The 14,019-nt window shown below is 36.2% G+C and overlaps 1 protein-coding gene across 4 annotated transcripts; it reads left to right on the top strand.

Moving 5' to 3' along the window:
• Nucleotides 1-1,671: 1,671 nt before the first annotated feature.
• stx19 (syntaxin 19) lies at nucleotides 1,672-9,907 on the top strand. Of its 4 annotated transcripts, XM_047369966.1 has the most exons (7): nucleotides 1,672-1,819; nucleotides 2,079-2,195; nucleotides 2,378-2,437; nucleotides 4,905-5,198; nucleotides 6,557-6,793; nucleotides 7,196-7,408; nucleotides 8,803-9,907. In XM_047369966.1, exons 4-7 carry the CDS (start codon nucleotides 4,977-4,979, stop codon nucleotides 9,037-9,039), a joined length of 909 nt encoding a protein of 302 aa, XP_047225922.1. In that variant the 5' UTR covers nucleotides 1,672-1,819; nucleotides 2,079-2,195; nucleotides 2,378-2,437; nucleotides 4,905-4,976; the 3' UTR covers nucleotides 9,040-9,907. The 4 variants fall into 4 exon arrangements, with proteins under 4 accessions (XP_047225922.1, XP_047225921.1, XP_047225925.1 ...); XM_047369965.1 differs by lacking the exon at nucleotides 2,079-2,195; XM_047369969.1 differs by lacking the exons at nucleotides 2,079-2,195; nucleotides 2,378-2,437.
• Nucleotides 9,908-14,019: the final 4,112 nt, after the last annotated feature.

The following is a 14,019-nucleotide window of genomic DNA, read 5'->3' as shown; positions in this document are numbered from 1 at the left end:
TCATTGTGATAAGGTTAAAAGTAGGTTGGTATAATCAGAAAAAAACAAAACAGTTTACGTTCATTTTGATAACCATATCTTCCTTTTAGGGATTATTTGTTTGTGGTTATTAAACTGTTTAAGTGTGGGGGAAATTATTCTTCCTGATAATAACTATGTTTAATTTTTTGGCATGTACAGCAAAAGCATAGCCTTCCAACACTGTATTTCAGCATATTTCGTATTGACATATGATGAGCTGTGTGTGGGAAGCTTTTTTCCTCTGCTGAGGAAATTATTTCCTCACAAGACAAAGTGTTGCTTTAAATCAGACAAATACCATGCCTCACAAATGTTGTGAACCCATTGAGATGAGGACAGAAAGAGATGAAAACAGAATTACAGATCAGGACAAATACTTTAAGCAGAAGAATTACAGTGATAAAATGACAATAGATGTTCACTAACTAGGAAACAGATATTTTTGCCAAAGAACTGTATTGAACTTGATTTTTCAGAGGCAGTGTTTTTCATATGTACAATGAAGTTAGTCTGCATTAGGTCAAAAGAATGGCAAAATGTGTTGGACAAGCTTTTCAGTGATCCTGGACATGATGGTCCTAAGTGCTTAAGTTGAAGCAACCAGTATGCTTTTTGTTGTTCTTGAAGACATTTCACCTCTCATTCATTCATCTTCAGTTCCTGATATCAAGCTTATAAGAAGTAGTCAGAATAGTCACAGTAATAGGAGAAGATTACCAATGGAGCCTTTAAAGTCACATACATTTCTAGCTTTACCCTGCATTTGGTTCAGTGTTTGGGCTATTGTCATTTGATGATCCAAACATCTACCTTCCAGATGAACCCATTTGGAAAAGAGGTAAAACGTTTTCAAGAAACAAGAAATTAAATTAAATTACCACTGCAGTATCAGCCGGTACAGATATTTTGGTTGTTTGAGAACCACTACAAATCCTAGAATCAAAATGATTGCAAGTTTTTGCAGTATTTTTTTTTTCTCATTTTCATTGAAAATTGTTTAAAACCTACTGTTATTGTTTCTAGTACAATTGCTGGAGATATCTTTTTGTATGTGCTCTGTTTTTCTAATAAACCTTAACCAAAACCTCTCTTGGAGCAGGAAATAACAAGCCACTTTATTGCATTGGTATAAGTGAAAATCTCCCTCCCTGTTTTGAAAGCATTCTTGGATATGTGGGGCTTGTCAGTAGAAATTTGTCAAAAATGCTCAGCAGATATATTGGGGTCTAATACCCTTAGATCAAGAGGGTTTTAAGCATGGTATTCAGAAACTTGACATAAAATTCCCTCAGCAGATCAGAAACCTAATGCTAAGGTTGACACTCTAACTGCAGTTCCTATTGTTTGGCATTAGCTGTGTACACTATACACTACTATTTGATGTGCTCTATTTTTCTCTCTAAGAATTAGCCTGAGGGTAGGGTTTATAGATTCACTGTGCTCACCATGCAATCCATGCCTCCTCATTTACTTAATCGCGTCACCTCTCATTTCTTTGTGTAAGCAAACAGGCCTTTAGATTGCTGCTTGTTTATTGGCTGTCTGCATGTTGTTGTTTTTTTCTAGAGAAGGGGTGGTGCTTGAAACTGGCTTCCTCTAAACTCTTGGAGTTTGGAGTACAAGTTTCCTGTCAAACAGCTTGTGGTATAACTGTTGTCAAGTATTGAAATCTTTTACTCACAACTGATAAGCATCAACTGTGCTTACATTTACAGGAGATCAAGGAGTGATGATCTCTGATTACATTAAAAGGTCTAAATAGGATTCCTTACCACACAACCTCTGATGGAACACTAAGGTAAAGTAAACATTTCACCCTTAAAACTTATATTATTGAATTTTAACCCTAATTGAACAGTTTTCTTAGAAATATATGTATACAAATTGTAGGTTAACTATGCAGAGATATTTCATGTTTCTGTACTTGTTTCTCTGTATTCTTTGGGATTTTTGACTAGGAGCATCCGGTTAAAGAGGAAATTTGTAACGGAAGCTTAACAGCTTGCTTAGGAATATCTGGAGCTCTCAAACAATAATTTTATTTGTTGAACTATAAGGGCTATGAACACATAAAAAAGTACATTTGGACACTCCTCCATTTGTACCAGCATGGAAATAAGAGAATGTCAACAAAGGCTTCCCTTCAAAAATGCAGACAAAGGAGCAGATGTATGGTAGGAAAATACTATTTGCTTTTTTTTTTATTGAACAGAGAGATAGAGAGAAAGAGAGAGAGACAGAAGCTAAACTCCTTGAACCATGTCCCACTTTCTTTCAGATTTTTAGGCTAAACACTGGAGAATGTGCACCTAAATCCTTCCAGCAATTTTTTAATCAGCTCTTCTGTGTCAAACAGGTAGGGAGGAAAATAGAGGGCACAATTTGGACTTCAGCTCAGCGGATACTTATTTTTGAGGTATAAGACTTTTACGTTTAATGAAGCACATACACACAATGTTGTACTTTAAGAATATACATGTACGTTTAGAATTTACAGAGAAATGGGTTAGTCTGTGATTAGCAATGCTTCATTTCCTAACACCAAAACACTCTCTTCCCACAATACAATCACATGCTCGCCAAAGATTATGCCTCAACCTCTAAGGTACAAATCTGTATGGTACTAAGACAGTTCAGAATATTTGGCATGCTGTTTTAATGCATGAAAAATGGTTGCTGAGTGTAAGTCACTGTCAAATTAGATTGTGTGTCATATACGTTCTTTCTGTACCGTATCCTGCTTTAGCATTGCCAGAATAATCATATTATCACATTTTTCATCATATTTCATATTTTAATCATAATCATATTTTTTTGGGTTTGGTTAATTTTTTTAATGTAAAGTAATATGTACATGATATGTACTGCATATCAAAGACACTTTTTCTCTTAGCAGGAAAACTGAAGTAAAGTTCCTCCCTTGTTTTGGCTGGGTTTGCTGATAAAGCCAAATGACTCAGTTCTCATGGGTAAATCTACTCCAGTCAGTCTGGCTGATGGTGCAGATAAACAAGCAGATAAACTTAGCCTTTTTTCCCCTCATCATGCTGTTTTTATATAGCTAAAAATACCTTATTTTTGTGGGAAATTACATTAGTTAAAGTATGTTTTCATGTGGCCTGATACCTGAAATAGACATTTATGCACATTACAGATGTATACTTTTATGAGTATTCAATTTTATTATCCATCATATAATTTTGATCTAATGTTTTTACTTGTTTTTCAGAATCAAATATTTAAAATTAGGATTTGATTTGGGTCTGGATCTTTTTGCCGCTTCGCCGTTTAATGTCCACATATTTCCATTTTGTCCCAACTTACTTTTATGTTTCACCAATAAACAAACCATTTTGTATCCACGTGCTTAACTAATTGTGTCAACTTGGTATTATTTTAATAAATTATTGAGATAAACATTTTCTCAAACCCACACCCCTTTCCCATTGATTAATGTTCTGAACCCCATTTGTGTAAGTTAACTCCAAGGAAAAATAATGATTTATGACTGGTATACACTGTGCGATTTTGGGTCGTTGCACACGAAAGACGTCTAAAATCGTAGACAAATCTTTGGTCATGGTTCTAAATCTGTGAAACGGGTACAAGGATGGCCGTTGTTAGTGTCTTGCGACCAAAGCTAATCTGCAATAAACATGTGTGAGTGTCAGATATTTAGAATGACTATTTCCCAGTGTGACAGCTGCTATGACCCACATCTACTAATCAGTCAATAGAAATGCAGCAGAAATGATGCAATGGTCAGTTGATCACTTGTTACACGTGTGCGTTTGTGTCTAACTTTTTTCATTTATTTATTTTTTATTTAATCAGATATATCAATTGGGAAATCAAAGTAGTATCCGTTATGAAATTATTGATGTTAACTGCTTATAAATGGGTAATATTACGTACCTTTAACTCTTCCAAGCCACGACCGCGTCCATATTCTCCTCCTCCTTTTCTTCATTTTGTTTGTTGTAGTTGTCTCTGGCTGCACAGATGGATGGTGTATCCTGATGCAGTATGCGCTGATGACGTTGCTTATTGCTTTATGCTGTAACCAATTTAAAATTAACCGGTTATTATACAATATGCAAACTTGACATCATATCAACATTTATTAGATCCACGTCTCATAGTGTGTCATGGAATAGTCTTACAAGATTGCTAAAATAGCACAGTGTAAAAAGACCACTAGACCTCTCGTCAAACCAAAGTAACTCTGACTTCCAGCAGTTAGATACAATTTATTGGAATCACAAAACAATGTTTCCATAAACAGAGGTGTATGAGTACAATAAAGAAAATTATTTTAAGTCATTGATCATCAAAGTGAGTGCGCAACATCCCCAAAATGGGTATGAATTGAGGAATGGTCCATTTAAAAACATCCGATGCCAAATAGGTTCTTTCATTCCCAACATAATTTGGTACAAAATGATCAAAATAGCAAAGATATAAAACTTGTGAAGGAGCTAAATGTTTAGTCCCTGCTTAATAAAGCTTTTAATGTTGTTGATGATCTGCCACTCTGCTTCAATATTAATCACAACAATCAGTAAGCTTTGCTCCATGTATTGCAGTGTTTTACATACTGCTTGATCCATTCTACTCCAATACTTTTCCAAGTTGTAAGTAAAATCTCATTTCTTTCACCCTTTTTGTTTGGGTTTTAGAAACATTACACAACCATCAAGCCGAATCATTACAAAGCTGGTTGAGAGAAACAAGGGAAACAGAAATGTTGGTGTAGCCTGGATCTGTATCTTTAAAGCAGCAAAACCGAATTTTCATATCAGCGGTTCTTTTCAGTTTCTTTCTTCAAATTGCCGGTCATTGACTTGTCCTGATGAACATCTCAAGTTGTTCTTTCTTTTTAGAATCATCTTATCACCACTGCAGATATCAGTGCATTCAACAATTTTGAGTTTTGAAGAGAGGAACTTTCCACAATGAGAGATAGATTGGAAGAGCTGCAACAGAGGGCTCAGAAGTTGTCTGAGGCAACAGCCGGCTCTATTACAACTTTCTCGGTGGAGGGTGATGATGATGAGTCTGTGGAAGTTGGGGGCATTACACAGCAGGCTGTGGTGTTTGAGGAGGAGCCGATCATCCAGAATTTTCTCTCTGAAGCTCAGCAAATCAAAGATGACATCTCAACACTTGAAACAGAGGTAATGTAGAAAAATTACAGTGCCATACACAAGTATTTAAACCTCGTAAACTATTTCACATTTTGTGATGTTGCAACAAATTCCAAAATATTTTTTTGTGATGGGGTTTATGTCTTTATAACTCAAGCTTAGTCTGATGGGATGAAGAGCATCTGTAAGCATCAATTTTTAAGTATTGCCAGAGATTCTCAATTAAATTTAGGTCTGAACTTTGACCATTGGGCCATTGTGCTACATGAATATATGCATTGATCCAAACCATTCCATACCATTTAGCTCTGGCTCTGAGCTGAATGTCTTTGTCCTGTTGGAAGGTGAACCTTCATCCAGGCTCAAGTCTTTTGCAGTCTCTACTTTGGTTTTCTTTGCTCTGACGGTGGTGTGCCAAAATGTTCAATTTAGATCTCATCATACAAATGTATCTTTATCCACAGATTTAATGTTTTCCCTACATAGCTTGTGGTAAACCCCAAAAAGTGCTTCCAGTTGTCCCATTATTTTTCATTTTGTAAATAACTGATTGAATATTGCCCTTTTAGATATCCAAAGCTTGAAATATCGTTTCATAGCCTAAACTTACTTTATTGTTCGCCTCAGCTGACCTGTCCCGCTGTGATCTTTAGAATGATGATAATTATTAACTAATGTTTTTTTATAAACCTCTGAGGCCTTTACAGAGCAGCTGTATTTATACTCTGGTAAAACTACACACATTTAAATTTACAAGTGACTGTGGCTCAGTAGGAAGAGTAGTCGTTTTGCAATCAGAAGGTTGCAGGTTTGATTCCAGCTTCCTCCTGCCATATGTTGATGTGCCCCTGGGCAAGGCACTCAACCTCAAGTTGCCTACCGATCTGCGTATTGGTGTATGAATGTGTTAGTGAGTGCAATTGGGTGAATGTGGCTCTAGTGTAAAGTGCTTTGAGTGGTCCGTATGACTGGAAAGGCGCTATATAAGTTCAGTCCATATACCAGTCTATTTTATTCTGAAGGCAGCTGGTTGCAATGCATTTTATTTAGGGGTATCAGAGTATAGGGAGTGAATACAAATGTACTAAACTGTTCAAATGTTATGCCAAATTGTGTGCTACTTTGTCTTGGTCTCTCACATAAAAGTTTTAATAAGTAAATTGAAGTTTGTGACTGTAACATAACCACAAACTGTAATAAAAGGTGAAAAAGTCCAAGAGGTATGCATACTTTTCTCAGGAATTTGATTGTCTTTTTTTTGGATAAGCTTACATATTGTGCAGTCTCATATTTAACATGGAAGACTGTTGAGAGATTTTAGAAGAACCCTCCATTTTCTTCAAGTTATAGTTGTGGCTCATACTAAAATGTTACATCTAATAATATAGGTTCTGAAGTTCTGTCAGCAGCAGAAGACCCTGGTGGCAACCATGCGTCGGTTCAGCGTGATGAAGAAAGAAAGCAGCATAACACGCGACATCAAACTGCAGGCCGAAAGCCTCCACCGTCGTTTAGATGCCCTTTCAAAACAGGCACAAAGAACTGAGGACCAGCTGGGAACTAATTCTGTTGCAGTGAGAATACAACGCTCCCAGCATGCAGCTCTGCATCGCAGATTTCAGCAGGTTTGAAAGGACACCCTGTTCTTTGCATCTGATTCTTGAAACAACTTTGCTTTGTTACTTTTATTTTAAAAGTCTGAATTCACTTAAGTAGGAGATGCTCTTCATAAATGCATAAACATTTTTGAAAAATTTAAAGATTGAAGATGGAGTCAAAACCAGCATTGCCAGAACTGATACACATATACTTGCATAATTACTTAGCTTTATGTATCTCTACACCAACATATCTCTACACCAACATGTGCATATGTGCACAGCAAATGTGTAGTGTGGGGAAGCTCAAAGAATCACACATAAATTATGTTTATGTTAAAAAAAGATGGCAATGAAATACTCGCTCATACCTCAACCCCTCGACCCTCCCTCCTCTTTTATTTTCTCTTTTGCTATAATTACTTCCAGGTGATGCGCCAGTATAATGAAGGTCTGCTGACCAAGCAGGAACGCTGTAAGGATTTCATTATGCGGCAGCTGGAGGTATTGGAAAAGAATGTTACAGAGGAGGAGGTGAATGAGATGGTCGCCACAGGAAATTGGGAGGTGTTCAACGAGAACTTACTAAATGATGTCAGAATTACACGGTCACAACTGTCTGAAATCGAGCAGAGACACAGGGTGAGGGCAGAAAAAAATGGGTCATAAATCCTTGAAAAATGTCATGAATGAAATAAATAATGATAAGTAAATGAAAAACTTTATTGACATTACTTTTCTAAACAAACATATATCAGCCAACATATGACAAAAATTACCAAAAGAAACATACAAATCATTTTATCAATCAGGCCCCATTCACACTGAATTAAGACTGCACAATGGTCTTCAGGATGCCCAAGACTATTTGAACATTGATGGATGGTAGCAAATTGGGTGAGTTTCATTTCAGAGTGAAGGAAAGCATGAGCCTACTACCCTCTTAGGTTCCTGACTGCTTGTTTAGTTATCCTGTCACAATGCTGCAGTAGGATGTTTAATATTCATCTTTGAAATTTTCCCCTAAATGTCGAATGTTTCTGCACTTTCACCATCAGTTTCACTCGCACTGTGGAGAGGAGAACACCTTTAGTATTAGTATTTTTACGATTTTATGAGCAGCACAAGATAAGACAGTTGAGAAATTTTTCTATACTTAGTGCAGTGCAACACTGAACAAGGGATTTTGTGCAATACATTTAACCTGGTGTGGCTATTTGTGCCCATGTAGTGTCAGAAATAATCATGTGGGTTTCTTGCCTATATGCACACTTTAAAGGGGAGTGCATTTATTCTTACCTAGGAGTCCCATAGGAAGCATGGCAGCTAATGATCTCTATGTGAAAGAAGCCCGGATATGGAGCTTTCTTTTAATTTGTTTTTCTTTTTTTTTTTTGCTTCATTGTTGCTGCTGCTTTGATGACCATTTCTTGCACTAAAATCAGTAGCAGCCATGATGCTAAAAGCTTTACAATATAGTACCTTAACACTACCACTAATAGGGTTGAACATGGTTACACAGGCATGAGACCAGTCCTCCTTTACATTTTCTAATAACCTTGCCATTTAGGTGCATGTGGGTCATACATCAGATAAGCTACCACAGCTGCAACCAGACTTCTTCACACTGCACATAAAATCAGGACATGCTTCCATCACAAAAAAGAAAAATTATTATCATACCACAGAGGTTTTTCGCATGCTCAGAACAGTCAGGGAACTCTCGCGCTCCATCTTGCATAATGGGGATTGTTGCAGTGAGACACACACATACACATTCACCACAACGGACCTCAAGAAGACTCCACTCAGACTACATGTTCTGGCTAATGTTTTATGTTGTGCGCTTAATCCAGTGCAAAAGGGGCCTAAGAATGACAAAATTCTGGAACATAAATCTTTAAACATATACTAAATTTCAAACTCTGAGACAAAGTCACATGAAGAGTCAGTATGCAAGTTTGTAGTTTATGTTCTCCATCACCTAACTATAATCCCTCTTTATATCTGTTTATGTTATCGTCCCCTAAACACAGGAACTGTTGAGCCTGGAGAACAATATGAAAGAGCTAAGGGACCTGTTCATGGATATCTTCATGCTTGTAGAGGAACAAGGGGCTGACATTAATCACATCCAAACCAATGTTGAGCGGACACAAGATTACGTAGCTGCATCTAATGAGAAGTTCAAGGCGGCTGGAAGGTATAAGAAGAAGAACCCGATTCGACAGCTGTGCTGCTGCTGCTGTCCTCCCTGGAGATGCTGCTTGTAAAACATGCTAATATTTTGTCTTAGTTTGTTCAAACTAACAATTTACTTTTTAAAAAGTCATGACTAGCTTGGAAGTCAGCAACACAAGTGACAATAAAGGGAAGGTAAAGGTATCTGGGTTGTTGCTGCTGGTGCTAAAAAGAGCAATGGTGAGGAGAGATGCAGCAGAGCACAGAAAACAATTAGAGAGAAGGGCAGGAATTGTTATGGGAAGGAACTTGTTTCTTTCAGAAGGAGGTGAAGAGACTGCAATTGGAAGAGACAGTTCAGTGAGTTCTACTCACCAACACTGTTGTTTATTGGAAACCTTCACTGTCATCTGACAGAGGTCACAAACAAGAGGAGGCTACTGACTGCTGGATCAGCAAAACCAATAATCCACCATTTGTTTTCCTGAAAAACAAAAAAATCCCTGTGTTTTTTTTTTTTCTCTGCCAAAAGAGTTCTAGGTAATGGTGACAAGGTTTTTCTTCAAAACATACACTTTACGAATTTATTTTTTATTTATTCAGAGCACAATCTAAAGTTTATCATAATTGGGTGAATTTTACTTTCAGAAAGGTTTTTGACCATTCTGTATACATTTCATTTTTTGTATGCATGCTGAAAAAAAAACATTCCAAAGATGTTTTTTTTCCCCAACTGGCATCATTATGTGTACTGTAGAGGGCTATTTGCATTTCATCATTTCTTATGATTTTTTTTTTCTAATAACTTATGCAGTTTTACAGGTGCAGATGTTCCCTTAGTATTAATTCTTGCTAACAATATTTCCGGTATGACAAAAACTTCTAAACATTGTTAAAGCCATTTAGTAAAAATGTAATGCAACAATTTATTTCAGGAATTATTAAAATTTTCTATTTCTATTCTGGGTACAGTATGAATTTCAAATTTGTAGGACATATTTTTTTTAGATGAGACACAGGTCATACTGTACTATGATTTGTTTTATTGTACAACAGTGTTTGAAAAGGAGAACAGTGGCTTCTGGGAAAGGGCAAGCAAAGAGGCCTAAATACTGGGAATTTGGTGTTTAACTCATAAATAGAAGCAGTAAACCCATAACTGCAGACTGAATTATGTGTTGCCATTTACTTGGATTCAGCACACATTGTTAATTCACAACCTCGGTAAAGTAATGGGAAAGCAAATGCTGAGTAATACATTCACCATTCCTCTGACTCCCTGGTGAATCAACCTTCTAATCAGAAGTGACGAAGATGTTCTTCAGTGACTCAGTGACCAATGGTGTCCAGTGTCTATGGCAAAATACAGGTGCAGCTGGGTGTGTGAAAGCCAGCCTGGAAAATCCAGTTGGACCACTATTTGCATACTACTTGCAGGACAGCTACATGTTGGGAGAAGTGTATAAATAGAAGTGTTAAGCTCTAACGGATTGTAGAGAACATCTCCTGGTCAGTTTATGAATGTTTTAGCTTCTCATGATTCTGTCTCACAGATATTGAAACAATTAGAGGATGGTATATTTTAAAATCAGTTTATTGACCTTGGAACTTTCAGAAATTCAACTCAAGTCCAAAAGTTTTCATTGAAATGTTTTATTACTAATTTATTTCCTTCTTTACTTTTTTCCTCTGGTTTAGTAGTAGAGCAAGGTCCGACAGATGACAGATGAAGTGTGTGGTGACTTCTGCCTGCGACGAGAAAACTCTTTTCATGATGCTGCTTCTCTGTGTTGTACATTAGGTTTCTCAAAGATTAGAATCACAACATGAAACAAAAATATGAATACATCAGATATCCAATTTTGATTATGTAAAAAGCACCTTTCCCCTGAGACTGTGAAGAAAAATTAAGCGCTGCTGTAATTCCAAGTTCCTGAACAACAACGCCATCCAGTGTTCAATAAGATAACTACTAGTTTAAAATGGGTTGTCACTATGCTCAAGGAAATACGGACATTAGTATGTGATTCTCAGAAAAAAAGTGCAGACTTTTTTTTTTTTTCATACCGGATGACGAATGATTACTCTATTAGTTTTGTTACAGCTTCAGTCTAAGACACTTCAGTCATCACTATGTGCAAGATCTCTAAAACGTTTTAATTTGTGTCTATGATAAATCACACATCATTTCATACAATTAAAGATATAAAGCTATATATTCTTTTTTTCTAAACTATTACAATTTCTCATGTTTTTGAATTACTGCATTAAAATTAAGGATCTCAACGAGAGAAGTGGTCCCCCGTTTGACCTGCTGGTTGATGTGCAAAACCATCTCATCTGAGCTGCATAAGTTCTGTCTCTGCATTCTCCATTTGATCATAATTTTTTTAATGTTTAGAAACTCCTCTGTGTGTCTATCTCAGGTGTAATCGATACAATGTTATCAAATGCTAAGTGTGAAATAACTTTTTTTGTTGAACTTTGTAAAATCTGACCATTGTTGTGTTTTGGCTACCTCCACAAATCTGCATATATTGACACAAATACATTTCTGTTTCCAAAATATACAGTATGACCTAGAAAATCCTTCATTATTTTATGGCTAATCTTATATATTGTATCAAGCTATTCTTAAAGTAACTGTTTGGCACTTTAGCTAAATTTATTGTGGTTTATGATGATGCAATATAGACATGTCACTTCATAAACTCTGCCACTGGTTGCACAGCTTAAGGTTGCACCTTACTCGACTTCAATATTTAAATGCTGTAAGATCACTCAATCCTCAGCAACACCTGAATGCCCCACTGTCTGCATTAATCCTGGTCAATGACACAAGAACCCATCCCTGCTGATGAATGGTCTTAAGGCTCTGATTGGGCTCCACATCTACTGTGTATGAGCCACAACTATAACTTGAAAAAAATGGAGGGTTCTTCTAAAATCTCTCAACAGTCTTCCATGTTAAATATGAGACTGCACAATATGTAAGCTTATGCCCAGTCTTCTACGAAACAAATCAGAACCAATCTAAGTACTAATACATATCAGAACATTTTAGGTTGGTCATTGCCTTTAATTGCTAATATCTCTAAGTATGCCAGAACATAATGCTTAAGGTAATCATCCAAATGTTTGAAAGATGAGGGTCCAGCAACAATTATATTTTCCTGTTTAAAATGTAAAGATAATGTTTCCACCATGTATTTTTCCCATTTGTGTTATAATTCACACAAAGCATCAGGGGTTGTAGATATAAGTTTCTTCCCTTCATGACTATTCTGTAGTAATGTAAATGTTAGTGGTATATCGCTGCAATGGCATTTCTGGTTTTCATCTTTTATGTAAAAGGCTGAGCAACTCATGGTTTTGTACATGTTTAATATTGAAATCACATGCTAGTTGTGTTTTCAATATTACCTCTGTCCATTTCACTAATTAGACTCATAAAAAACGTTTGGTTTAATAATGATGTAAACAAAGGAAACATGTAAGAACCTCCAAACCTGCCATTAGCTGAAAGGGTTGCATTGATGTCTGTTTGTGACTGTGTACTGTACAGATTCCTTTTATCTTGACTGTCAGTCAGAACATGGGTCCAAAAGTTATTCTCCAAATGTCAAAGGGAACATCAAAGTACCACTCCACTGAGTAACACCAGCTGTGGTTATAGAGAGCTGACACAATTTTACTGCCTGGTTTTATCAACCCCATCAAAATCTAAACGTAGACATATCCAGCCCTCAGAAAGATAAATCACAAAGAAAATACAAAGCCAGTTTGGCAGCTCCAGTAGCAGTTCCAGCACCAGAAATAAACGAATATGTGCATGAAGTTAAGGTAATAGTCCTAAAAGTTGGGATATGAAATGAAAATAAAGACAGAAAGATTGTCAAAAAGTACAAATACATCTGTTTGAAATACTTAAAGAAACAGGTAGAGATCATACTTTTCTTTTTATAACTGTACTCTAAGAAGGCGGACTCAGCAAGAAATTAACACAGACACTTTTGTAATTAATCAAAGTTCTGTTTTGTTCACTTTTTCTGCCATTTTAAAACTTCTTTTGCCATACTCAAAATCAATCCAGCCACCAGAGGGTGATGGAGAGCAAATACCCATCCATCCATTGTCTATATCTGCTTATCCTTCTCAGGTGGGTTCTGTATCCTATCTTCAGCAGTCAATGAGGGAGAGGTGTGGTGTACCCTTGTCTGGTTGCCAGTCCATCACAGAACAACACAGAGACAAACACGATAAACCACCATGCATGGACACACTCGTGAAAGCAAATATTGCTAATGATTATGTGTCGAAGTGAAAAAGTGACCAATAGTATGTTTTTTAAAAGCGGGGCTAATTTTCATTGAAATGGTCTAAAAAGTGAGAATTCATATAGACTTATTAGCATAGTGAATTGTGCACAAAGACAAAAAAACAAAAAACAAAAAGCTGTTTACAGGAGTAAAGATGCAGTATGTAACAATATAGAAAATAAAAGTATAACTTTTTGCACCACCTGCATAAGTGGTCAGGGAAAGGAACATTATAAGAAGAATTGAAGGAAGAGACAATACTGTCAAGGGACATTTTGTAAAATAATCTTAATCCATCTTTGTAGTATGTAAACCATTCAATTTACTGACTAGCTGTCCTTGAACCCAAAACGTAAAGGTATACATTTTATGTTTATTCTGCAACAATAAAATTTAAATTCAGATTTCTATTTCTATTTATAACCTTACATATTGCCCTTTTTTTTTCTGGAATGTATACAATAAACTGTATAAATAATACAACATGCTAATGCATTTAGCCGAAAAAAAAATATTTTACACTTTTTCTTTGATTATTGCATCTCTGCGTTTTGTATTATTTAACAAAAGCAGACTCATCACCACTACCGCCTAGGGAGGTAACAAAGTAGGCTTATCTGACAACAATATGGCTTCTCTTCCCAACAATATAACATCAATGAAATAGATTTGGTCATTTTAGAATATGCAATTAAACACATTGCAAACTTTAACCATGTAATGCACTTGATATGTCAATAAGTCGGTGGAGAG

The sequence above is a fragment of the Girardinichthys multiradiatus genome, chromosome 7 (assembly GCF_021462225.1).
Source record: "Girardinichthys multiradiatus isolate DD_20200921_A chromosome 7, DD_fGirMul_XY1, whole genome shotgun sequence".
In the NCBI taxonomy this organism is placed as follows: domain Eukaryota; kingdom Metazoa; phylum Chordata; class Actinopteri; order Cyprinodontiformes; family Goodeidae; genus Girardinichthys; species Girardinichthys multiradiatus.
Note: the sequence above shows the minus strand (reverse complement) of the source record. Positions and strands in the feature narration are given on the sequence as shown.

Bases quoted from the DNA above. Each gene is read 5' to 3' on its own strand.
- stx19 (XM_047369969.1), top strand. From the start codon at position 4,977: ATGAGAGATAGATTGGAAGAGCTGCAACAGAGGGCTCAGAAGTTGTCT. The intron at 5,199-6,556 runs GTAATGTAGAAA...CTAATAATATAG, and splicing joins TCTCAACACTTGAAACAGAG to GTTCTGAAGTTCTGTCAGCA. The intron at 7,409-8,802 runs GTGAGGGCAGAA...CCCTAAACACAG, and splicing joins AAATCGAGCAGAGACACAGG to GAACTGTTGAGCCTGGAGAA.